Genomic DNA, 27,564 nt, shown 5'->3' with positions numbered 1-27,564 from the left:
TTTATTGTTGCTTTAGGCTTTTATATTTTGTGCCTTATTGGTTCTATATATTTAATATTTAGGTTTTTGTTACTATTTGTTTTGAGGTTTTACATTTGTAAAGCGCTTTGAGCAGCTTTGCTGATTATGCGCTCTACAAATATTACTTATTATTATTATTATGATATTTGAAGACAAAACTACAACTCTTTTTCAAGCAGCTCATTGCATTCACAGCTACTTCCTATCTGGCTGCTTTCTTCATAACAAAACCCAGCTTGGATTGTACTGTACTGAACAATAATCAGCCATGTACAATTTTGGCTAAATTTTTACTTTACCATACAATTTTACATAATTATGCATATAAATAATACCATTACACAACTCAACAAAAATAATTCCCCCCCCCCTTTCTTTTTAATTTTTGGGTTCTATGGAATTCAGAAGTGTCCCCACCTATGATTGATGCTACATTTTTGAAATTTAAATGAATTAGTTTTCATAATCTAAAAATTCTCAAGAGCGTTGGTGTACTTAATTATTCCAAAGCATCTCTACTCCTTACCCTCTAATTTCCGGCTCAGCTGTGGCCACCTCAGTTTTATTTAAAACAACATCCAATACCCCCACCCCTCCCTCCTCCCCTACCCCCCCTACATTTGTATGCCAAAATTTTACCTCGAGAAGGAATAATTATGTTAATTTCAATTTTGGTCGAGAGCGAAAAAGTGGCTCTGAATGACCTACTAATTTTACTGTGCACTACTTTCCAGCCAATTATGAGACCTTCTGCCAGGAAAAGAGAGCTTTATTGTTTTACGCTCTCACTCTGGGGTATTATTAAGACAAAAGACTTCTCAGTTAATGTGTGGATATCTATGAGGCTGCCTTAATTTTCAGATAATAACAAAAACCCTGTCCATTAGCCAAGGGCAAGATCGAAGCAAAAAGTGTCGAATTTATTCAGCAAGAGAAGAGTACAAAATATGCATTAACACTTTATTTTCTTAGCTGAACAAACCTGAGATATTTCGATGTCTGTGGGAGAGAGCACACATTAACAGCAATACTACAAAGACTAACTTGAACCGGCCAATTGATAAACAGTGTATAATATTATAACACAAGGCAAATACACTATGAAGAGATGGAAATCAATTTTTTTTTTAAAACCTAAAATGAGCTTAATTCTTAAAAAGAAACTTTCGTCTAGAATGTGGGATTTCAACCTTCAGAGATCACAGAATAGAGTCAACACTTTGACAGACCTGGATGTCATATAGAATGAGCAAGTAAGCCTTTTGTAGCTCTATGAATTACGGTATTTGTGACAGTAAACTGTTGTGACGTATCAATTAAGCTAACCTCTAAATAATCCCAAATTCCTTGACGATAAACTAACTAGTTAAATTTTTTTTAATTTTTTAAATAGCGATCACAAATGATCTTTACTTCAATTTCATTTGACAAACTCAGAAATTACAATACACAAAAGTGCACTTACCATCCCAAACTGCACCGACAGTGAGGGTATCTGGTAAGCTGGGGGACGGTAGGGGCCAGTCGTTGGATATTCGGCTGCTGTCCTGTAACTTGGTGTCGACAAAAAGGTCAATCTGAGAAGAAATGGAACAAATTAAGCTACTTATTGAGTAAACGTGACATCTTGAATGAGAAAAAGCAAAATTTTGGTTTAGAGGTGATTCATATCTTTGAGTGGCCCGCAGAAATACATGTGACATCCAAACCCCAATGTCAGGTTGTAACAGCACTTTTCAATTAAGCCCTTCCTTTGTTTTAAAACTTAAAAGAAACGAGCATTTTAGCCCAGCGGAACCAAAACCAGGACAATTGTTTTCCGTCCTTGATTCTTCTTTCTTGTTTTGTTTGCTGTTTTCAAATTTCAATTTAATTTTCAATCACACATAATATAATGCAAAGAATGATATATAGAATTACCAACGAAGAGATGTGAGAAGCGATAAAATGAAAACATAATTTACCAGAACACTGATTGAGGAGTCTTAAGAGGGACTTTGAAGGTAACCATATCAGCTTATATGTTTCCTAAAATTGTACAAATATACAATGCAATGTGAAGACACACAATAACACAAAACAAAACTAAACAATACAATACAATACAACAAATACAATACAATATAATACATACAATACAACAAATACAATAGAATACAACAAAGGCCATAGAATACAACAAATACAATAGAATACAACAAGTACAATACAATACAACAAACATAATACAATACAATCAACAAATGAGGACCAATACCAACACAGAAAGGTCCCAACTCTATAACCCTTAACTCTGAATAACTGTAGATGGTTTGACGATAATTATTTTGGAAAAAACTATAATGCTCAGTGATGAATCGACTGGTCAACTTATCAAATTTGACAATACAAATGGCCTAGTTTTAAGTAAGGAGAATTTATTTTTAATAATTTTGAGTGGCTGGAATGAGACAACTTGGAAGTAACTAAAATTGATGGTAAACCCATCTGTATATTGTTTCCCACGATCTAGACGGACAGATCGATCAAATCTTGAAAGCTGCCCAGAGTATGCCCACGTAGGAAAACATATTAAAAAAAGTATTCCGGTAAACAACCCTTGTCAGTTCAAATACCCCATTGATCTTTTTACCCTTATTTTAGCAACTCTTGGAAATTAATAATGAAGAAGACACAGGCAAAACAACAAACGTATGAACTGACCCTTGGCAACAAAGATGAGGCCTCCCACAAAAAAGGAACTCATGTGATGATATGACATACATTTCCGCAATGGGTGAACGCTCGTTTTATGTTTTTTTGCCAAGTTCACGTCGACGTGCAGACATGTTTGGCAGGTTCGCCTTAAACTATGACAGCTTTGGCTGGCAGACGAATTAGGACACGGTGTCAGTACAGGAGGGAGGGAGGTACGAAAGGGTGCTAGAGGCCACCAACGAGCAATGACCGTGGGAAGAGAGAGTGCAGCGGGTGGGTGGGTGGGTGTATGCAGACGGGTGCGGAACCTTAATACGCCGGGAAATAGAAAGAGTTCTTTAATTTCTCATGGAGAAGTATCTTAAAGTAGAAGAGCGTTCAAAGGCTAAACTGCCTTTCAAATTTGAAGAAATTTTTAAGAAATATCATATTTGGTTTTTAGTCGAAAGGAAACAAATATGCATGATGTAAGAGCTGGCTATCAAGGGGGTTTAGGATACCTCCAGTTCAGACAGGGAATGTTACAATATTTCTGTATATCTTTTCACTTGTTCTTTTGTAAATGATTCGGCTTTCTTTATAAAGCCCCTTGAGCAGTGACTTTTGTCTACTGAGTTGGCGCTATATAAGTCTCATTTATTATTAATTATTATTATTACATTGTTGTACATTGCTGTGAGTGGAATTTTAAAAGTTTGAAGGTTTCTAGAATAGCTATTATCAACTTCACGTTGCTGAATTTTTCTAATACTAGATAGCACCTTGCCTTACTTTGCTGATAAGTCAGAAATAACATCCACATTTCTTCACAGCTATGTACAAGATTTGGTGTGATCTTTCAAAATATTCACAGCTATCTAAGAGAACAACTAATAAATTATGCATCATGTTACTTTTATCAGACTTTTATTCTCTAATAGTAAACTGAATGCACAGTGGATTGTTAATATCTCAAAGACATGGCTCCAGTAAAAAATTCACTAGCCGTGCCTAAAACATTTTCCGATTAACTCATTCGAGGAACACACATATCATTATCTAAGGGTCAGATATCTGAGTCTTGTCTTTGGTAATAAGTTTTATATAAAGTGATCATAGTGAAAAGATAGCAACATGTCTAAAACATACAGGTAACGTTTCCACAGATGCTGTGCCGTGTAAAATGATAAATTCGGTGGCTCAATACTCGGAGGAAAAACTAGAAATGTTTTGAAGTATTCTGCCCTACTTAAATCAATTTTGGTTCTTGCTCTATAAGCAACTAAAAATAATGCTGAAAGGACTCTTTTTAAAAGCTTTATATGAAGTAATGAATAAAGCCAAATGTATTATTAATGTGTATTCAGTCAAGTCAAATTATTTCTACTCCACCTAACCACAAATAAATTATGGGGCATTTGCTTTTGTGCGTGTGCTATATTGAATGGCGTGTGTGTGGGTTTTACTTGCAAAGACAATGTATTGTGTAAGGAGAGCCAGCATGTGGGAGTGTTGAATTTTCAGTTAATGAAAGAAATATGATTCACACACTTCCTGTCGTAATTGTTGCAATTTTGATGATTTTTAAGTTCTCCTGTATGAGAATCATGTAGCAATAACATGATATTCAGGGACACCAATATTATCTTTCGTTTTTTTATAATTTGAGAGTCAAAGTATGTGTTTCAACTATTGCCACAATTCCTTCCTTCTTTTTTTTTCAAATTTTTTCTTTCTATTTGGTTGCATTTTATTCCCCAAAGCTTGTCAATAGTGCAATATAAAATACTATGCAACTTATAAGCCTACACAAAAACTATCAGCCCAGACAATATGACAGAATGCAGGAAGAGGTTCACACTGATATAGATGAGATCCTTTGGTCTGTGGGATGACTTTTACATTACGCTGATTATAGTCGTTCTAAATGAACCGTATTTAAGTTGAAACCCCATTCTTATATCGATATGTTAACAATATTTTCGATGACTGCTAAACATTCCTAACACTCAAGGGAAGAAAATATAGTTAAGATGACAGATATTTTGGTAGAGTTGGTGAGAATTCAATAGAAGGGGGGAAAAGAAAAGATTTATCGGTGATTTTACAAGTCGTGGTAAATGAGAGTGCATAAAGTGGATGGGGACAGGTAAGGGATGAATGACTTTTATGAAATACTAAACAACCTGAATAAGTTGCGTCAACTCTAGGCTATCGAACATAAATTCTGACAGTTACCTTGTTGTTTATTTAGGAGTTACTCCCTATCTGTCTCAACAGAGCCACTGCACTCTTACCTTCCCCATCTCTATTTATGTATGTATGTAGGTATTTTATGTATTGTATGTATACATGTATTGTATGTATGTATGTATGTATGTATGTATTTTAGATCCTCCTGCAAGCAGGAACTCACAAAGAAGCCATCATTGGCTTATCAAAGCAGCAATCTGACCGAAATCAATCTCTTAGATTCCTATTTTAACGTATATGATTATGAATTGTCAACAACTCTGTATTACTGGACCACATACATTAATCTTGGAGTGACTCGAACTTGGGACCTTATGATTGAAAGGCACCGGCGTAAACCACTGAGCTAACACTCCCTGTTTTATAAACCATCTATTTTATAAACCACCTGATTTATAAACCATCTATTAACCTATTAGCACTGACCTCAAGCTGTAGATCAGTCGCTTCTGGTCTACGGACCTCCTTCTCAATCTACCACCCAAGTTATCTCGTTGGAGGCCCTTTTTTCATCCAATTTTTAACTGATTTGCCCTCATTCCTTTGACCTACCTGTGGGTATTGTACGTTGAAGGTGTAGCGATGCCACTGCCTGTCGCATGACTGGTCCAGCTTCCATCTGTACTCTGAAGGGTACTGGATATCGGTGGCAGCAGACTCCCGTCGCAAGACGAACGTTAAACGGCAGTTGTGGACGTGGACGGCATAGTGCCTCTTGTTGGATCCTAAGAAAAGAAACATTTATTAAGCCCTTCAAAATAATATGGCGGTGATTGACATCCCTCGAAACATACCATGGTTGGGTATTTATGAGCAAGGAGTTTGACTGCAACCTCTGGGCATTTCATCGATAGATGAATTGATTATCCTTACATACTGTTTTGACCATGGGGTAACCATGGTAACCGGTGGTAACATGGTAACCATGGACCGGTAACCATGGGGATGTCTGATGGAGATTTTTCCAGGTCAGACGTATCATCCCAGGAGTACTCAGGGAAAACCAAAGACTGAATTGATGATCCTTTCAAATGGTCTTCCCCCCTCCCCCCCGTTGGCCATGGGGAAGTCATTTCCAGGTCAGACCTACCCCAAGAGTGGTGGGGAAAACCACCCAAATTGAAAACAATTACTTATAGCTCTAGCTACCTGCTGAATATCCCAATCATGCCATGGTGTTCGGTAAAATCTTTGCCTCCGAGTAAATTCTTGCTTTCAATATGCAAGATGCTCCCTTTAAAAATTAATTTCCTCAGTGCTTGAGTTTTCTCAACAACTGACTGCTCCTTTTGTACGTGATATATAACTTAACAAACCAACCAACCAACAAAACAAATACACTCTTTACTGTTAATAAAGTTATGTCTGGTAAAATGTCTGTGAATCTACCGAGCCTACATTCATCCTTTCATTTTAATATATAGCCTTAAACAGTGAAACTGACATAGTTTAAGCAACCAGCACAGACTGTTCTGTAAAAGCGGTATGCTATTTCATATTCATGCATCTCCAGACAACGTTGAGATCTGTTACTGCTAATATTCTTCGGCACTAGCTTCAAACCAGTAGTAAGTTTAGAAACACAGATGTTTTTTTTTTCTTTTCCCCATTTTTTCTCCGTTCCCCTCACTTTTACAAAATGTCAACCGCAGTTAATGATTCCTCTTCTGGTCCTCAAAGAGGTACTCAGCATCTCTGATAAACCATTTCCAAAATTCAGAGTACGAGGTTTTCCTCAGACACTCCAAACCCCAGAATCCACAGTCCTTTAAATTTGTGTCTCCGGGCAAAAAGTGTTCTTGAAAAAGTGAATTTCCCAAGTCGACCAATTAACAACCTTGAACTTTGAAGGAAATTAAAGTTATGAACTCCTAAAGGCATATTCATTAGAATGCTGACTGCTTCATGATTGTCTCAATAAAAAGGAAATAGTTCCCTACAATTAAAATTAAGGTAGACATAATGAGTATTCACACATGTAAATTTTCTCTCTGCTAGGGAACTACTTCTCCTTGCCAATCATTGTAGAATATTCCGATATTCGTCAACCTCTTCAATACTGACGTATATTCGTGTGTGATAATTAGGAATCCTGAAGCATTTTAGTTCTTTGCTAAATTTTCACCCAAGTATCCTCACCTTAAATACCCAAAGCGAAACTGTGCTTCTGCGTGAAGAATATACGCAAACGAAAGGCATTCATTGTCCATCAGATTTATGTCTAACTGTGATAATAATGTACCGTTCCATCATCATGTGTGATGAATTTTCGTGGACATGAAATATAATCTGGCTGGCAATAATTCTTTCCTTTTCTTATACTCTATGCTCATTTAAAAGTGATGAATATTCCGTCAATGAAAGTTTTTTCTGCCTACCACAAAAGGTCACTCTCTTCAAATTCATTCCACACACGTCTCATAAGGAGAGGACCTCTGTTGCATCAGAGATTGATAAATATTCACGTCCTTACCTTCCGAATCACTGCTCGCTAGAACGTACTCTTTATCGCCGCCCACTCGTGGTCGGTGTTTCATCCAAAACGATACTGCAAAGCTGGCGGTCAGGTTCTTGGGAGACAGCTTGTTTGGAATTGCCACCCTGGAATCTTGTCCGTTGAAGTAGAAGACCCTCTCGCTCTCGTTACCCTCGTCTGTGCTCAGGTCCAGCATCCAGGGTGCCTGCGGACTGGGAGACGGTAAGAGATCAATCGCCCCGGCAACCGCCTCTGTAAGAGAAAAAAGAAATCATGACTTCAGTTTAGTATAGAATAAGCCCGGTTATTTATGTGACAATGAAAAGTTGAGGAAACTATTTCTTCTTTTTTTTCACAAGTTATTTAAAATGTTTACAATATCATACTTGCTTTTCACCAAAAACAAGATGGCGCCCATCGTTCATGACATAAATACTGAATTTGAGTTTTGTGCCACACCTTCACATCAAAGTTTTACAGCCACACTTAGAACATATCTCTCGTTGGGCAAATTAATCTGGTATAGACAAGTGAGGCCTTTGTGTCACAGATTTTACAGGTGTCACAGATGCGTCACAGATATTTTGGAGGATTAAAATTAACCAATCAGAACACTTCTTTGACAATTAACTTTCAGAGCAAAGAATGCAAAAATTTGGATCAAACCCAGCTTTGCCTTCGAGAAGACATGTGGAAACGTAACTTCTAAGTTTATCGACATATATACGACCACAAGTCTATATCACAATACTAAATGAGGACTGTGAACTTTTTGACTCAATAATCCCACCCCCCCACCCCCCCACCAAAAAAAAAGGTGAAATTTCTTAAAATGATAAACTAGCCTAATGACAGTGTATTAGCAATTTATTCACTAAAACACTGCATTAATGACATAAATATAACATGTTATAAAGTGCTGTTCTATAGCCTAGGGATACTATGTACTCACTCAACTTGACTAAAAACCTACCCTGATCTCTATACTATCTGTAATTATTAAAACACATCAAAGTGTTCTACATCATACATTCATTACATCCCTGAGGGGTTTGCACACAACTACTGGACGACTTCCGACACATTTGTCTCAATTACCTTAATCAAATGTTTTGTTAGACTTCCAGCAATTCTTTTACTGATTTTGGTAAAGTTACCATACTATTTGATAAGAACATCTCTCATGGCAACGCAGTTCGTTAGCTTCATCACTAGTCAAGTTTTCTTCACTTTCACTAATATGACAGAAAAGTTGAACATTTTGAAAAGATTTCCCTTTCCATACGCATACTAACTAGCTAACACAAAAAGTGCCTGGTAAATTTTAAAATGTGACAATTAGTGCCATGTAATAAATTAAAGGCTTATTACCACCTGAGTGCATCTACGTCTGTAAGAAGAAATCTTCTCCGACTTGTAAAAACCAAATAAGATAATAATAATAATAATAAATGAGACTTATATAGCGCCAAATCAGTAAACAAAAGTTACTGCTCAAAGCGCTTTACAAAGAAAGTAAATAACAGCGAATCTAAATTAAACTGGAACTGTTTTTGTAAGCCTTTCACTAGAATCACACATTTGGAAGGTAGAGGAAATTGGGCATTTAGGCAGAAAAGTTGGGAAGTCGGGGAACAGCATTAAAATGTTATCAGTCTGTGTGTTAAAGGTGTAGGTTGATTGGAGTACATATGTTGAATGTAATCAGGTAAGAATTAATTTAGTTTCGTGATTCAAAATCAACGATGCATCTTCAGTCATGAGTGACCAGCTGCTTTCGATCTAAAGTAATCAAAATAAAATAAAACTGTTAGCTAGCAAACTGCTCATCTGCTAAAGAGCCTGCATGAATGACAAGTGACTTGTCATTTAGCCTCTGAAGAAGATCCAGCTTGGATGGAAACGTCAGGCCGACTTACTTTTACGCAGATCTGAAGTAATGATAGTATACTTTGTAGAAATTAGCCAAATTAAGGATGAATAAAACAAATTATTACTTACTACATTGTTCTCTTTGTGCTTTAAGAGAGTAGGTATCTCTGTCACAGCCAAACCCAATATGGGCCGTTGACAGCGTCAGCTTTGTCGTGATATGACTGTTATTGCACACTGGGTTACCGCACGTCTCAAGGTACGATCGTGGAGCTAAGATCTGACTGGTTTCGTCGGACGAAAGCTGAATCTTTTCAGGAATATCTGGGGGAGAAAGGAAGGAATTAAGAGATCTGTTATTAAAATCATCATGTATTAAGGAATATGGCATGCAGAGAAATAATATGCCTGAGTTACGTTTCAGCATCAGAGATACAGTAGTACAGTATATACTCAACTGCACTTGATGACACTGGTAAGGGAGAACGGAGAACGGAGAAGAAGGGAGAAGGTGACAGGAGAAGGGAGAAGGGAAAGTGGATGATAATAACAGATCGGCATAATGGCAGCAACCTTTACATACACTTGAAAACAGTAAAAATTTATGGAATGAACTTGGTCCAAATGGTACATTTAATTTCTTTCTCAAGTAAACTTTTCTCGAACACACGGTATAAATCATGTGGTTAGATGCATCATGAATTCACTTCACATACAAAACTGTGTAAACATATTACTTTAAATGTATGCATTTAAAATGTCATGCAAATGTTCTTTACACACAGTTTGACTGGATATTGTATGTGTTATGACTGTATGTACAGTAAAGGACTGATATACTGTACACACTGAACCTCCCTTCATTTTACTTCACTTGTCATTTAGCCTTTGAAGAAGATCCTGCTAGGATCGAAACGTCAGGCCAACTTACTTTTACACACACTTTACTGTATATATGAACTTGGTTTATTGTATGTGCAATGAACGATATAAAATACTACATAATATTATGTACATACTAATACATAATACTTATACATAGAATATGCAGGGTATATGCATGTACAGTAGTTCACAATGTAAATGATACTGTGTTTAATATAATACATACAGTAAAGGCCTGATATACTGTACGCACTGAACCTCTGTTGATTCCCTATATCTTCACTGCAGTCATTGATGATTGATAGTGTTGGGGCTAGCAACAGGCTCAACGGAGAAACTAAATTCCTCCAAGGAGGCTCTATGGGGCTACATACATGTGCAGATTATCGACTGTAATGCGGCCAATAGTTATCAGATACTCCGTCTCTACAACAGACCAGTAGTTAATTACAATAAACACACACTATTAAGAATTGCTCAGCCTAGAAGTATAGCTAGTTTGAAGAGAGCAATGCAGAACGATCTTCCGTTGAGCCACCAACTGAGTCTGAATGGTAGATTAGGAAGGAAGCTTGGGGGTGCATGACCCAGAAGTGGGTCTGTGGGGTCATACTGCTCGGGCAGGTTTGATAGATGGCCGGAAAGAGCATGATTTGCGAGGACACAAGTAATCTGTGGAGTGAAATAAATGGCTCTGAACAACACTTCAAGATGCAGAGTATCCAGGTTTCATGTACGTATAAAGAGCATCTGATAGTTCCCCAATAGTTAGATCATCAGTATAATTCAAAATGCAATCAGTTCAAGATGACTAATTAAAGGACACCCAACGGGGTAGCCATACAGAGAATGGGGACCACCGTATATTGATAGAAGACTCATAGAGCTTAAAGAGTATCGTAGTTTCATGAGTGAGTATACAGTTTATGATACACTCTATAAAAGATAATGGGTAGTAATACAAATGTAATCAGGATTAAAGTTGAACAATTTTCAAACACAAAAGGAACCCGCCGGCCCAACGGGATGGCCGGAAGGCAGCCAGAGAATGGGGACCACCAAGTCCTGAGTGGCTTTGGGAGTTTATCGATATATAGCTGTTTCATCCCTACAAGCCTACTAAACTCCTTCGATAGGTAGAGGCGTTTGACAAAAATGCAATTCCTTTAGTGCCTGACAAATCTTTATCAGAACACCAATAGGGTATTAATTAATCTAGAAGAGAGCCCGGAAGAGGTGGGAAAGTAAAGAAGATAGAGAAGAGGGGAAGAGGTGGAAAGAAAAGAAGCAGCTGAGAGAAAAGGGGAAGGGGTAACCAAATCTTTGTAAGAGACTCTGGGAATTTAATTTGAGAGGATCATATTGTCATGTCTAGTGAGCTAATTAACTCCAGACTTCAACACAGGTACAGTAACTTAACAGTGTTATCCTTAACAGTGCATAATGAACCTGATTCAGTATCGGAATTAACACCTGTAAGGTAGCCAGAAGGGAGCCAGGGGTGTGGTAACCAGATCCTCGTTGTAGGCTCTATGGTTTCAACTGTAGAATACTATGACGGATGACATAGAAACTTCAATTCAAATAGAATCCAGGTTACAAAAGGTGATGCGAAAAATTGTGAAATTCCTTAAAAGCAGATATTGCAAAGACGACTACAGTAGCAGCATTGTCTATTCTGCGTATAATATAATTTCCAGAATGTTATATGACAATGTGAAGTAAAAAATTGATATAATTTAAAACTGAAAATGCAGAAATTAGTACTCTTCATAACATGAACATTCCATAATTCTCTGAATATCCATGTAAGTTGGTGAGCTACTGTAAGTTGATTCCACAGTGTGTTACTATTGTACTATGCAGTACATGTCAAATTCCTGTATGTGACATATTTAACACAACAACCTAATATACAGATGAATTCATACTGTAGTTGGAAGGTACTGTACATGTACCTGTTTGAGTAACGAGGGGGGAGTGGGGGGAGGGGTTGGAAGGGGATTCAAAACCAAAGCAAATGTTAACTTTTGGACAAGAGATCATTACCTTAAAGCTTAAAATATATTTTGAAAAAAGCTAGAAGACAACCCCAACTACAGCTTTGCCAACTATTGTTTTGGTCTCCTCTTCTCTCTAATAATTCCTCTTCTTATTTGTGTTTTACCATATTTCCCACGACTGACAGATGTAAATATTTCTTACACATCTAATCAAATTACCCGAGTGACAAAATCTAATATTAGGTGCTAACTTTCCATAAAGGTACATCAAAGACCTCAACTGTGACTGAGAACTGCCAATATTCAAAATTTTGTTTTTTTCAAAATTTTCGGTAGCGAAAATACACACACATACAGCTCTTGATGCTAGACATATGCTAGACATACAGCGACTTGATGCTAGACATTTGACTCAATTGAATAATATCCAATGAACTGTCTCCTCCTTGTCTCTATGCACCCAGATCATCCCCCCCCCCCCGCTTCCTTTTCTCTCCCCCACCTCAGCCCCTAATCCTTGCTTTGATAAATATATGTCAATAATGATATGCAGACACAATAAGCTAGTAGGTGCTGGACAATTGGAAAAGCAATGGACTTGCCATCTAAGGAATTCAGGTGCGAGTCCTGACCAAATCTTTAGGCCTACTGTATCCATGTTGTGTCCTTGTGCAAGGCACTGAACCCTCTTTCACTCATTTGTATAAATTGGTAACAAGAGGTTACTGGTGACTATAGTTGTGTATGTCATTTTGTGACTGCTTTCAAAGGGAAGCCCCCAGGGGACACACACTGTAGATATGACCAACTAAAATGCCCTGGGAGCGATAGCAATTGTAAATTTTGCACACTTGGGTGTGTGACAAGTTCTACCTCACCATAACACTTTCACCATATGAGAATGCATGATTCATCGCTTCAAGTGCATGATATGATCAAGTAGGGGGCAAGGAATATTTTTGGGAGACAATACATATGCAGTGATATGGAGAAGGGGCCTAAGGAGGGGCCTAAGGGAGTGCACAAAGAGCAACTTTGTATAACAATCACAAACTGTACTGCAGTCAGCTACTGTATAATTACTCACACATAAACTTCAACATTAATGTCACCCAACGACCACAGAATTGTGTGGGTTGAGCGAAACATTACAAGTTTTCTATACCTTTTCTAAAATCTACTTAAATATTGTTGAATATACATACTACAACTAATTAGGCACACACAGTGTATGCATATAATATATGTACACAAAAACACATTTGAAAGAAAATAATTGACAGCCAGAGTAATAAAACTTCCTATACAAGTGTAATATTTGTTTACAATGATAAACACCTGTTATGCTAATCTAACAATAGTCCTTTAACCAGTATTTAGTGGCTGATAAACTGCTGCAATTGGGTTGTCAATAAGATAAGAATGTCCTACCTACCACTATATTAGCATCATATTTGAAGTGTAGAAATTTTTGCCTCTATAGTGTAAACAAAGTCAATCGCTTAATCGATTGCACCACCATGTGGAAATTGTTCAGAAGTTGAAAACATATATGTCAGTAAAAAAGAATACATCAAGCTACCTTCGTAAATTCTGTGCTAATTACCTAATTTTTCTTACTTTCTTTCTTTCTTTCTTTCTTTTCCTTGAAAAGAAAAGAGTACTTGCCCCACCATATTTGGACATGAAAAAGGAAATATACTTGAAATAATATGGCAATTGAGAAGAGAAGAAAAATATATTTTCACTCTTTTTTTCATCAACTGTCAATTGAGCAACCAAACTGTGACTAGACATATGAATATTCATTTAAACACTGAACAGTTTAATTTGTTCGCCGGAAAAAAGCAGGTATTAAGGAAAACTGTATAAGTTGGGCAACCTCAACTTGAACCCCAAGAGAGTCTAAGATTGAAATGTTAAACAAAGCAAATGATTTGAGTTGAGTTATTTAATCTCTCTTGTACTGAAATTACCTTGCCTGATTTGCCCATATGTTTCAAGTCTCGATCATAAAGCTTGGCGTTTAGACCAAACCACAGTTAATTAAAGCCTTAAGACAAATCTTTGCCTTTCAAATTAGTTTTCAAAACAATTGTATGCAGAAAAGGACGGTATTCTGCAGTTTCAACAAAAAAAGGCATTTAACTTTGGTTTGTACTAAAACCAAATTCCATCCGACCATCTGAATTCTTTTTGTCCTCCCCCCCCCACTTCTAATTTTTCTTTGGATACTGGCAAGTCTTACCGAAAATATCTCAACATAAACTCAAAATATTCTAAACAATAAACTTACTCTCACAAACAGACTGAAATAGTAATTCAAAAACCCCCAAAAAACAATTCCTATTCATCAAAAACACTGCTATATTTAAAGATATTTTTCAAATTTGCTCAATTTTTCTTTTCATATCTGTTGTTTTGCCAGGGGTTTACAAGAGTGACTATAGAGCCATTAGGAATAAGGGTATCCACAATAGTGGCCTCAATCAAACTGACTTTTCTTACACAACAGCAGATGTCTTCATGGGGTACCAAGTATAGAATCAGTGAGGTTAAGAAACCATTTGAGTATGAAAGAATACTTTTGACCTACATTTACAACAGCAGACAAAAAAACTAAGAAATACAAGCAAGGAGGACTTTACACATCAAAGTGAAAAAAAGGTTCTGTCTGTACTATGCCCTGTAGGAATTATTGACTGTTTCCTGTGATAATAAAGTTACTGTACAACTATCATACAGACCTACATGTATGGAACGTTACAATTTCCAGCAAATTTTGAAACAATGTTACCGTAAAACTTGTCCACTATGTGACTAAAAAATTTTTAAAAAACCTGTAAGCATGTTATAATATCACAATATCTCAAACTACTGTATGTATGCTATTTTTATATTTCTGAATTCCCAAATGTCTCAAATAAAGTAATTCTAAAATTCAGGTCATTTAGGAAGATTGGACTACCATTAAACAAAAGCTAAAAAAAATCCCCCGGTATATTACTAAAACATTTTCTCCTGGAAAAAATTCAGAACATGCTGTTACTGATCCATTTTGTACAATTACAAAGTCATACTATTATACTTTTATACAAAAATCGCCTTCATCGAAAGGAAAAGTTTTGTGAAAAAATATCTCTCGGAAGAAAAACCTGTCATAAATTACAAAGTCGATCTTCTGAATGGTAGATTCAGAGTTAGGGAGATGGAGTTGGAGGCAGCTAGCTACAGTAGGGTCAGAGAGGAATGAATTATTAACTGTTAACTTCCTCTATTAAATCTACATATGCAGTTCTAGATGCACTGTTTTGTCAACAATAAATTCTATTCATGTTAGAAAAAACATAAAAACATTAAATGTCTTGGTGCATACAGTATATTCACAAAAGTCCTCTTTGCTTCATAATATATCTCCGTCGTCGTCACATATTTCGTCTTCACATATCTTCAGAGTTCAGTACATGCGCACAATTTAAGAAAGTGTTATATTCACACTCTCACTGGGAATTAAACGGTCTGTTTGATCAACTCTCCAATTGGATCAATAGCGCTCATTGGAGAGAGGATTATGGGAGCATACGCGTGTGTACCTGATGTATTTTCTCCGTTAAATCCGATGCGCCCCGAATCCTCTCCTGCACTATTGCCATTTGTTTAATTCGCACATCGATTTCTCCACGTTTTCAATTTTGCGATCTGTGACTCTATAGTGCCAAACGTCTTAACTGGTATATATATATTTTTTTCCTTCAGCAGTTCTCTAGATACTGGAAGGAATTGACCCGAATAAATATCAGGCTAATCCGGGGAGTGTACATACTCCACTCAAGCATCAACGCACCAAAATTAGCGTGGGGGGGAAAAAATCAATAACTTTGTGAAACGGCGGTGCCGCCGAAGGGGTCTTGACTGAATTCTGGACTGCATACATGTAAGGACAAGAATTTTCCATCCTTAATATGAGATGACCGAGAATTCTCAAAACTATGGTAAACTGACCCACAATTTTCAAACTGCACACAATTAAGTGACTGAGAAATTGTAAATCTTATGAATTAAGACAGTTGCACTTCCAAAACCATGTATAAAAATATTTCACTCTTCACTTGTTATTGTAACTCTTTACCTGTTATTGATAAACTAGAGCAATTATATATTCTAGAGGAGAATAGCAAATTTTTCCCCCCAAATTTCATCCCAAAACACACAATTTGCCAATAATTATAGCCTACAATTAATAACAGAACAGGATTTTTAAAATGCAACGACTTTCATCATATATGTAAAATAAAGCTAGGCTAGGTGTCTCTGGAATATTATTGTGATAGGCTAGCTGCAAATTGATGTTTGTTCTTGAGACTTTCTCAATAGTGTTGACATATCGGCACTGCCATACATATTCTATTTGCTTACAGCATCTGATATGGAGAGAAGTTAATTAGATCCAAATGCATTAATGCAACGACATTCTGTACATCTCATGGTTCAAATTGCATGCATACGTGTATGTATATATGAAACCCCCAATCTCGATCCCTCTTCCAACAAAAGTCTCACCTACCCCCCCTTCCCCACCCTCTCCCTTCCATTCCCTCTCCATTCATGATATCATTTGCCTCCAATTTTTTTAAATGAACGAAGTAATCAAAATGTTCAGCTCGTGGTCGGCGAGAAACAGAGATCCATGTACGTCCGTTACAAGCAGCAGTAAACATCACAGTTAATTGCACCCCAGCCAAAGGCCAAGTGTGCATGCATGGACACTCATCTCCCAGTCTTGCACCATTTAATTTCGATAAAGAAGTACGAAATAATTTTCTCATAAACTTTTAAAATTCCTCTCATATGCATCGAAATGACTATCACGTTGTCCTACATCTCGGAGACTCATATCCGCTTACGTCAGTATCGAGGAATTACTTCCAAAAGCTTAACCCAACCGAGTTAAATCAAGTTTGAAATGAAAAGCTGAGAGAAGGAGAAACATTTACAAATATAAGGCTGCTCGGGAATCGTATATACTCGGGACAATTGCACTCTTACATGGATTCGTCCTTGAAGCGGTAAAAATTCCGCACAGACTGGTCGACTCTCTTATTAATTTTTTTTTTTTTTTTTGTCCCTTCTTCTTCCAGCTCAGGTAAGAAATATCATTCTCGCACAAGATTCCACTACAATGACAAATTTCAGACTTTTTGTTCCTGTAATCATGTAATGTGAAAGCATGTAGGAGTTGAATAATGTACTTTTTAATAAATGGAATTTTTTTGTCAAACTAAACATATATATGTGTACGCAAAGTATCAGGTACTGTATGATATGATATGGGAATTGTTCAAGTACTTTAGCTGCAATTGCAAGCTATATAGCCCAAAGGCCAAATTAAGGGAGCTGGATTTGATATTAACATTTAATGAAAAAATAATTTTATCTGTAATCATCAGATTCCATGCAGAAACTGACTTTTAATCTGCGTTGAATGTTCAAGACAGAAAACTCATGAACATATCTGTAGGGACTTTACAGGAAATTGTTACTATGTTGCAATATTGACACAACAACTATCAATCTATTTTGGTCGGGAAGAGAGGGAGGGGGGCGGTGGGTTGGTGTAGTAGTATTGAAGGAAGGAAATGAAGTTTATTCAAGTTGTTTGAACAAGAAATTTTCCCATCTTTTTGTACCAATTACACTATTTGGCTCAGATTTTGACAGGTGCTTTTGACAATGTCAACAGAGTTTGTACTTTGAAGCCTAAAAATATTAACACACTGTTTTTATTTAGGAACACGAACATTTAAAAAATTCATACCTCTCTGATTTTATAGGCTAACTTGGCTCGAATAATACGTTGGAAATGAGTTAACATCTATTGGCATCAATTTCAGTTGTCAGACAAATTTCTTAGACCTACTGGTTTGGGAATACATACAGTAGTAGTAAGCAATATGATAGTTACTAGTTGTCTCTTACTCTACTAAAGCACTTTTCAAAGCAACCTAGCCTACCAAACTGGTGATGTATAGGATTGCACCCCTATATCCCTCCCCCCCCCCTCCATATAGCCAGTCCTGTACGTTTCCTTATTTTCAGAGAAAGTTTGCACTTAATTTGCAAACACCAATACAAGAACTAAGATTTACATACAGTTGGTTTCATTCAACATATCTGATGCAGATGACAGTTTTCAAATGTTGTAATGATTGCACCCCTATATCCCCCCAACCCCACCCCCCCCATGTAACCAGTTCTGCCACCTCATTTTTTTGTCAGCTATATCAGAGAAAGCTTGTAATTTATTTGGATACACCAATACAAGAACTAAGATTGACATGCAGTTGGTGTCATTCAACATACTGTATCTGGTGCCAATGACACAGTTTTTAAATGTCTTAACGATGCATTTGATCCTTTCTAGTGTAATTAGCCAAACTCTGCTCTCGTTTTGGCTTAGTAACGAATAATCGCTAAGATTTACATATATCCCTGTGTGGGACATTTCCCCTAATATGTTTTTCCACTAGAGCTTGGAAATTGTTTAGTAATGTTTCCTAGCAATGAAAACATCCTGCAGTCATACCTTACATGGTCAATTTTTTGTGTCTGATCTACGTCACTGCGTACGGTATTTATGTAGATACTGAAACAACTACCGCCGAAATGCGACAAAGATTTTCCACCTAACCACTGATTTCTGAGACCACAGCACAACTAAAAGTGTAACTACCTACTGTAGGACAATGACAGGATATGACTGGTTTAGAATAAAGGTCAAACATGTAACTGTACTGTAGGCCTGCAATAGAGCAATGAAAAGAAAGGACTATACCTTGAATAATCATATATGGGGTTAATATAGTGGGTGGCGGAGGGGAGAGTAAGGGATTATCTCTTTCCTGAAGCAAATATCCGGAGCAAAATTACCTAAACCCTAATCAGAAATCTACAAAGTGTCACTATTTTTGTGTAGAACAGGTATGGGTACCAACTAGTGACATTAATACCAAAATTTCAAAATAAGTTGATTCCATAAAAGGGTGACTCATTCTAGAGTACAGTACGTCAGATTACAACCTATATACTCAGGCATGCCTATACATTCAATCCACTTATCTAACATCTCCCCCATCTCGTTCCAATGGTGAACATAACAACCACCTTACAGTATTCATTCACTTCCTATCACAACTAGCCTGTATATTCTCTTACCATTGCAAGGGATGTATGTACATAACAATTTTACCTCATGGAAGAATGAGTAATGTAGCAATGTACTGTGTACTTTAAGACACTTTTGGTGGTAGAATGAAACGGTGGATGTATAAGACAGAACTGAGGGGGGGGGGGGGGTGGGGGTAGGGGGGTTTAGCAGTTATAAGTCACCAGGATACTCTGGACTGAGTTGAACAATGTATATTACTATATAAACATACATGTATATATTGAATCATTACATTTAAGTCTGTTCATGTTAAACCTATATAATAGATGACATTATAGAAATCCAGGGCTTCCATCACCAGGCCAAACACGTACCTGTTATAAGCTACAATTAAACAGCATCTTTTGGAATATACTGTGATGAACATATCAGTTCAGATATTGGGGGGGGGGTCTTAACTTCATAAATCATAGCAACTGGCTGGTGCGTGAAATTATTGAATCTTTTCGCTTAGTTTTTCATTGTCTGCCAACCAGACACAATTCACTTTCCTTGTCCAAATGATCGAAAAACGTAAACATGATCAATCTTTAAATCCAGCTCCTCCTCGCCAGAGATCAGCGAAACTGATCAGAGCAGCTGTGTTTTCACTTTTCTATCCCCACTGTCTGTGTGACTCACTGCTTCTCTCCCACGACCCCTACTGACCTCTCAGAATACAGACAAAAACAAGTGACAAGGCTTAAAAGTTATCGGTTTCCCTATTGTGTACATCTCTGGCTTCAATTTGTGTGCGCAAAAAGTGACAATTAAATGTTGTGGAGTGTAATACCAGCACTAATTTCTGATGAATAGATTGCACAGCACGAGAGAAGGATTTTCAATTCTGAGAAATTGCCAGTTCGTTACACAAATTTTCAGATCCTTATTAACGACATTATATTCGTTTTCCTTTTCTGGATTTTTTTCTGTTCCTTTTTTTTTCCAGTGATAGAACTATTTTCAAGGAATGGTTTCAATAGAAATTTAACTTGAATATGTTTTCTGATTCTTTAACTTTAATGAGGACTGGATTGATAAACCACAGAGGTTGTTTTATGAGAGGGGGCACACAAGTGACAGTCTAGGTCACATCAAAGTGAAATTTTGAAGGTCTGTATTTGCAACTCTAACCTAAATTCCCAAAAATTTCTTGCTGTCTTCATTTAAAATAGAAACAGCCATCTGGAGTTACTTTATCCTAAATTAGGTAATGAGATTTAAAGCTTTTTCTTTCAAGTTTTCTTCAGATTCGATGACAGGTACAAGACAAAGGGCTAAAAAGTTGTGGTCCACAGGACATGTGTTTTCCCTTCAAAGCAACATTTCAGCTACAAGTATCATTAATCTAAACACATCGTTGCCCTGTATGGTGCATAAACCACAATTTGCCAGTACTTATTAAAACATGATCTCAAAGTTTGGGAATATGAGAAGTCAAGCGTCTCTGTACTTTTAATGACACTGCAATGTGCCTTTTTTAGAGCAAAATATTGTCCACTCAGCAAAATACATGCATACATATGTAACAAATTACTTATGTGGCCCCACCATATGTGTCTATAATTAAGCCCCCAAGGTGTAAATATAAACAACCTCTTTCCTCATACTTTTAAAGGGTAACTTATAATCTGACAATTTGATTGGTCGGCTAGAAACCTTGCAGAATTCAGTCTAATAGTAACTGTGAGGTACAGTATATGAATTCAAATTGGCTCAGTGACAGGCATTATCTCGGGGACCAGGCAAAGATATTAACGGTATGTTACAAAGGCTGAGATTTATAGCATAATGAACGAGACAGAACTTAATTGTAAAACAGAACACATTGCTAATTCCCAGGCCCACTTTAGGCACAGCTTGGATGCAATGTCGAGTTGGACCAAATACATTAATTTCTATTTATTTGCTCTGTATATTTAATAAAACTATGATGTACTTCACCTGTAAGCTAATAGGCCTACTGCAATACAACCAATATAACGGCGCACAGTACAGTGGTCTCCCCTGTGCTGCAATTACATTGCAAATTTATACAGTTTGGGGGATATGGGAGGTTGGGGTGGGATGGGATATGGGAGCCCGGGATGGGGGTAGAGATGGGGGTTGGATGGGGATAGAGGTGGGGGATTTAATGCCTGTTCTTCTCTTGTCACATTTGATAATTTACCTTTCCATCCGGGTGCGCAGACATGACCGACATGAACGGTGACTATGACTGGTTCGCTCTGTCTATGACTGCAGTCTGCTGCCACCACAGCCAGGATATAATTCTGCTCGATGACATCTAAAACTTCTGTTGTTGATAACCAACCTGTAGAAACAGAACAGACAGAAACAATTAAGGAAAGTGGCCAATGTTTTTCTAGCAATTGTTTTAACAGATCTTGGGAGATAATATATGGAATGATTTATAGAAACTTGCTAATATGTGTAATCTAGAAAGTATGAGATAGAAGTAAGGAAAGAGTAATAAATAACAGCCAAAAAAAAAAAGTTTGAATGTATATGATTACATATTTTCTTAAATTCAAATTATGGGATTAGTCGGATATCATTTCTACCATATATTCATTTTTTTTCTGACGTTTGTTTTAGTTACTAATTTAAGTTAAACAGAATAACTATAATTAACCTTGCAATTGCTTGCCAAAATCGATAAAATAAACAATGAAAGATTATCTGCATATACAGAATCAATAAATTTGATTTAAGAAAAACATCAATATGACTTGTTTTTATCTGACCAGTGACCACACTTAAGAGTCATTTAGTGTACATGTGTATACATGTATGTGTACTTTGTATTGTGATGTACTGTAACACACATAATGCATTTAGTTCAATTTTAAGGTATAATTTTCATACTTGTACTAAGTCTCTTAAATTTCTCCTCTTCTTTTCTCTCCCTCCCGACCTTCCTCCATCCCTTCCTCCCCTTCTTTTCTCTTCCTCCCTCCCTCTCTCCATCTCTCGCTCTCTTTACATTAGTTACTAAATATAAATCAAAGAGAGCCAAAAATGTTTAGCAAATTGCATATCTACTGCAAAAACCCTATGTTGGTAAATGTTTAAGAGTTAGAGGGCCTGACATTACCATAGCGATATTATCTTCAGAGGCTAACATTAAGCTAACGGTTACTGTTGACATGTGACAGTCATATGCAATGTCAGTATGCATAGTATACTGGCACTGATTCAATCTCACACGCTTCACTATAGTATATAGTGTAAATACATTTAATACAGTTGCATCACATTCATACAGCCTATCCTTTGGAGGCCCCTCACTCTCCCAGTAGGAATCCGTACATTACTTATTGGATGGAATTTATCGAGTACATCAATGACGCTTTTAAGTGAAGAAACCAAACACATCCGTTTCGGCTGACACTTGTCTCAAGAATTCCCGAGAGCATATATAGAATGCACTTGAAGTAATGTATTTAAGTAATTCTCCCTGGAGAGTAAACACAGTTCATGTGGTACATATATATATACAGTACACTCCTATGCATAGGTCTATATATTCATGTACTGTTCAATAACTTCAGTGTAGAGATTTAAACATCTTCAAACACATTTAAACAGGTCAACATATTTCACCAGATGAAAGCATAATTATGCAGGTACTGCTGTATGAACAATACAGTCCAGCTATATGCATGCCAATAGTATATCGTAGCACTGAAATACGCAGGCCTATACACATTACTGTACTTTGTTCAGAGACATATATAGAGGGTGTGTGTGTGTATCTAGGCCTCATGGAAGTATGTCACCAGATGGATTCTTAAGCACACATACCATGCCAATAATAATATAATTATAATAGTTCTGGGTATATCCATACAGACCTGTAACTGTGTGCAGCATGTATAACTGCTAAAAAATGTACAATTTAATTTTGTATTATTTTACTTATATTGCATACTGTTCAAGTTATTGTTTTCCAAAAATATTAAAGTTACAGTACTTATTAAAATAACTAACCAGCAGCCAGGCTCTAATCCTCGCCAGCACCTGCATGGTCACTTTCCCTTTTAAGTTTTTACTCTAATATTCACCACGGATACATATAGGCACAAAAGTTAATTGTCCAACCCAATAATTCTACATGATAAGTGGTAAAATTTACTGGTATTTGAACATGTACATACATTGTAACAATGAAGATACAAACATGTTTCACTATCAAAGGCCTTCATATCAAAATGTATCTAATTGGTCATCCACAAATCATACGCTTCCAAAGATGTTCTTTAACAATTTGAGAACATATTTATACTTAGCTCCATACAGATCTCATCGAGAGATTAACCAAAAAAAAAGCCTTTTGTACTTTAACTGACATTTGCGAAGAAATCTCTCGGCATTGGAAACATTCTGTGCCACTTGAGCGATCATTACCCTCTGCTATTTTGATATTTAACACTCTCTCTTCACCTTTTTTTTTTTTTTTTTTTTTTTTTTTTGGTGATCAAGCTCGCCAAGCAGAAACGGCCGTAATTTATTCATCAACTCAAGACGACAGCAGAAGGCTCCTCAAGAGACAAAGATTGATTATTGGAACATCGAACAAAATAGTGAAACAGACAGAAAATGGGTGCCATGCAAAAACGCAGGAAAGCAAAGAAAAAGATGGAGACATATATCTATAATAAACAACTTCTGTCATCTCGCAAGGACATTGATGAGTTTACATTATAACGATCTTGATAGGCTCTGAAATTAACGAACTGTGACATCAAACACAAACGTACATCTCTGTTTCATATGTACAGATAGATGTGGATGGATAGTTAAGGGTTATAGTGCTTGTAAACAGTGCTGAGACTACAGGCTGCTGCATGGCCAGGGAACACGTAGTATGAATGCTACATAAACAAACACAAAACCCGCTGAGTTGGTAAATGATACCGAAAATAATTGTGACGTTTCTCGTGAGTCATGCAAATAGTGAATGCAATAATGGAGTATGTAAACATGTAGAGACTAAGTTAAATAGACAATTGAAAACATACAATTAAGATTTTTGCAATTCCAAACAGTAATGTATGAAGATACTTAAGTACACTCTACAAGTACAGATGTAGTCTTACACCTGTTATGAGTACCAGTGCAATATGGCTCTAAATGTGACTATATGGATACTTAATCTAAGTGCACTAGTATCCATATAAATATAAATATACTAGTTCACTCTACAAGTACAGATAAGGTCTTACACCTGTTATGGGTAACAGTGCAATTGGCTCTAAGTACGAGTATATGGGAGCTAAATCTAAGTCCACTATCCATATAAATATAAAGATACTAGTACACTCTACAAGTACAGAAGTAGACTTCCACCTGTTATGAGTACCAGTGTAATGGCTCTAAAAGCTAGTAAATGGGTACTTAATCTAAGTGCACTAATATCCATATAAATATACTGCTGTAGTACACACTACAAGTACAGAAGTACAATTCACCCTGTTATGAGTAACAGTGCAATGGCTTTAAATGCAAGCATGGGTACTTTATCTTGCACAATTAGAGCTGTCATATCTACACTTAATTTCAAAAAGTACCACAAGTAGGCCTACACATAGGAGTATTATCCCAAAACCCATAACCAAGAACGAGGGTGCTAAGGTCATGGGGAGACAGGTATTAAAGCGAGACGCGTAGTAAATATAAAAATTCCATGATGGTGAATATGATCGAGGTACATGTGACATGCATTTATGCAAGTATGAGAACAACAACAATACAAGTCTAGTGGATTGGTCCATAGTTGTTTATAAATCTCACAATTTACAATGGAAAATTGAAATCTCTAATCATTATCCCTAATGTTTTGTTTTTTTTCCATTATTTTGGGGGGAGGGGGGGTACATAAAGTTACTCGAGACAGGTTATAACTTAGGACAATACCAGAAGCTAACATTCACAATGTTAGTTCCTTAATTATTTAGCTTTCTTTGGCAAATGTATACCAACCCCACTGATATCTCAAAACAACTTGGCTACAATCGATCTTGAAGTGAAAAATCCTCCTAGATGTATTATTTTGTTTTATCCATTAACATTCTGTTAATGAGCTCCAAGTTGCTAACAATTTCATTCCAGTCTCATTATTTCAGACTCTCCATTTCAGCAGTAATCACAAATACTAAAGAAAACCAAATTGGTTGGCTGTATAATTATTTCCGCGTTATTTGAAATGTGAAACTCGATTACAGTCAAGCTAGACTCCTTTGCTTAGGAATTGCTTAGGGATTTTAGTTTCAAAACGCATCAAAATATTCATCAAATTTCAAAATGTTCTAGTTTCTTTATAGTTTTCCTCGTCATGAAGTTTTCTGATTTTTCTTTGTTTGTGCATTTAGTATAAGAATCAATTAAGAAGATTGATCGAAAGCAACTGTGTAGACAGCTGTTTCAAAAGTATATATTTATTGTATCATGAACACTGTATGGTATATACCGATGCCACCACCCTACAGTTAACACTGAGTAAAATCTCCACACATGCAGTACAAATCTCAATATACTTTGTCAGTTCTTCATATACTATAAGATGCACATCAATTGTGCCCATTTATATGGTCCCATTGTACATGCCTGCAACAGTAAATTTGCCAAACTTTGTTCATTTCAATGCAGGGTATATGGTAGGCATTCTTTCTTCAGGAAAATTCTTAAATGACGGCTTTTCACAATGATTTCTGGCGAAATGGTTTGGATACAATCCCATGTCACGTATTAAAAGTGTATGACACCCTAACTACTATACCACCACTGTACAGTCATACCGTGGAGCCTCCAAGCTAGTCACAGCTTATAAAGTGCATTATTCCATACACAATAGCATTTTGTATTTAATGGAGTTTATTTGTACAGATTTATACTCAACAGCATTCAGCTGTACCTATTCAAACACATAGTGTATAATGGGAATTACTGTGACTGACAGCCTGCAGCAGTGAAAATACTGTACAGAGTACAGACTTAGTCAGTGATCAGAGGTCTGTATACCTTCATACAATAGGATTTATACAGAAGAATGCTTCTAATTCTAGATAAATGGACAAATTTAGTAGAATATAGTTCTTATTCTTAAAGTGACAATTGTACGTAGTACTTATTAAAAGTAGCTTTACAGTAGATCTCCATCAATTGTATATGTATATAGCTATTCTTAACTCAAGTCGCTGTAAAGCTGCAATTGTCACCTTAAATTGGGTTCAAAGATTTCAACCTTCATCACTCTCGTCAAGCCCGACCACGTATTTCTAGTATGTAGCTAATTGCAAACCAGAAACCCATGCATTTTAGATTCAACATTTTTAATATTTTAAGTTCTCCTCTCAAGAGAGAGAGAGAGCGAGAGAGCTAGTACAGTAATCTGCACACCTGCTCGCCCCTAGTCCGCCCCTCATCAGCCACTGTAATCACTGCCAGGGAATTTGTCTTATTTGATTAACACCTCTGGAAGACCAATTTCACCTTTCCAAATATTGTTGTTTCTCATTTTTAATGGTTCTTTAGTTTCCATGGTCTACACTACTCCGTCCTCAAGCCATTGTTTTTATAGCCTGTCCAATTAGAAACTTCCAGGGTAGTAGCTAAACCACTGGCTATTTAACTGCTTCTGTGTTTGATCTGACTATGCTGGTATTTCATTAAAATATGAAAAGATATTAGCAATGGTTGGTCGTTTATCACAGTTGCTTCAGAGGCCAGCTAGCCTGTCGACTGCTCTTTCAAATTTTTTGAGATGAGCTACTTCTCAGCATAAACTTCAAACTTCTGCTATGAAAAATCCTTTCTTAGACCATAGATACTAGGAAATTAATCTGAACCTCAGGGTTGTGCGGTCAGCAATGCTTATAAAGTAATTTATTCTAAGTTCATATAGTAGCCTGTAATTTATCTTGCTTAGGTTTGTATACTGTATAAGAAGCGATGATACTATATAACCTATTCCTACTGTACTTTCACATCAACAATACTACAGTGTAATACAACTTGTTAAGCATATATATATGTAACACAGTATCATATTTTGCAAAACTATTCAAGTGTTGTTAACTCCTTACACAATAAAAGCAATACAAATCATTTACATAATTTGTTTTAACAGTTGTGGGGATGGTGTATACAATAATATTATATCAGCAAAAGTG

At 36.5% G+C, this 27,564-nt stretch overlaps 1 protein-coding gene across 1 annotated transcript in view; it reads right to left on the bottom strand.

Moving 5' to 3' along the window:
* The window catches only part of LOC139975883 (calsyntenin-1-like), a 72,025-nt gene that overhangs the window by 11,567 nt on the left and 32,894 nt on the right, over positions 1–27,564 (bottom strand). Inside the window, exons 4-8 of the mRNA XM_071984153.1 lie at positions 21,561–21,704; positions 9,428–9,622; positions 7,424–7,678; positions 5,503–5,675; positions 1,487–1,598 (exon numbers count right to left, since the gene is read on the bottom strand). Of these exons, the coding sequence (XP_071840254.1) occupies positions 1,487–1,598; positions 5,503–5,675; positions 7,424–7,678; positions 9,428–9,622; positions 21,561–21,704 (879 nt within the window). The remainder of the gene's footprint in view (positions 1–1,486; positions 1,599–5,502; positions 5,676–7,423; positions 7,679–9,427; positions 9,623–21,560; positions 21,705–27,564) is intronic.

Source organism: Apostichopus japonicus, chromosome 11, assembly GCF_037975245.1.
Source record: "Apostichopus japonicus isolate 1M-3 chromosome 11, ASM3797524v1, whole genome shotgun sequence".
Lineage (NCBI taxonomy): Eukaryota > Metazoa > Echinodermata > Holothuroidea > Aspidochirotida > Stichopodidae > Apostichopus > Apostichopus japonicus.
This window is presented reverse-complemented; position numbering and strand designations above follow the sequence as displayed.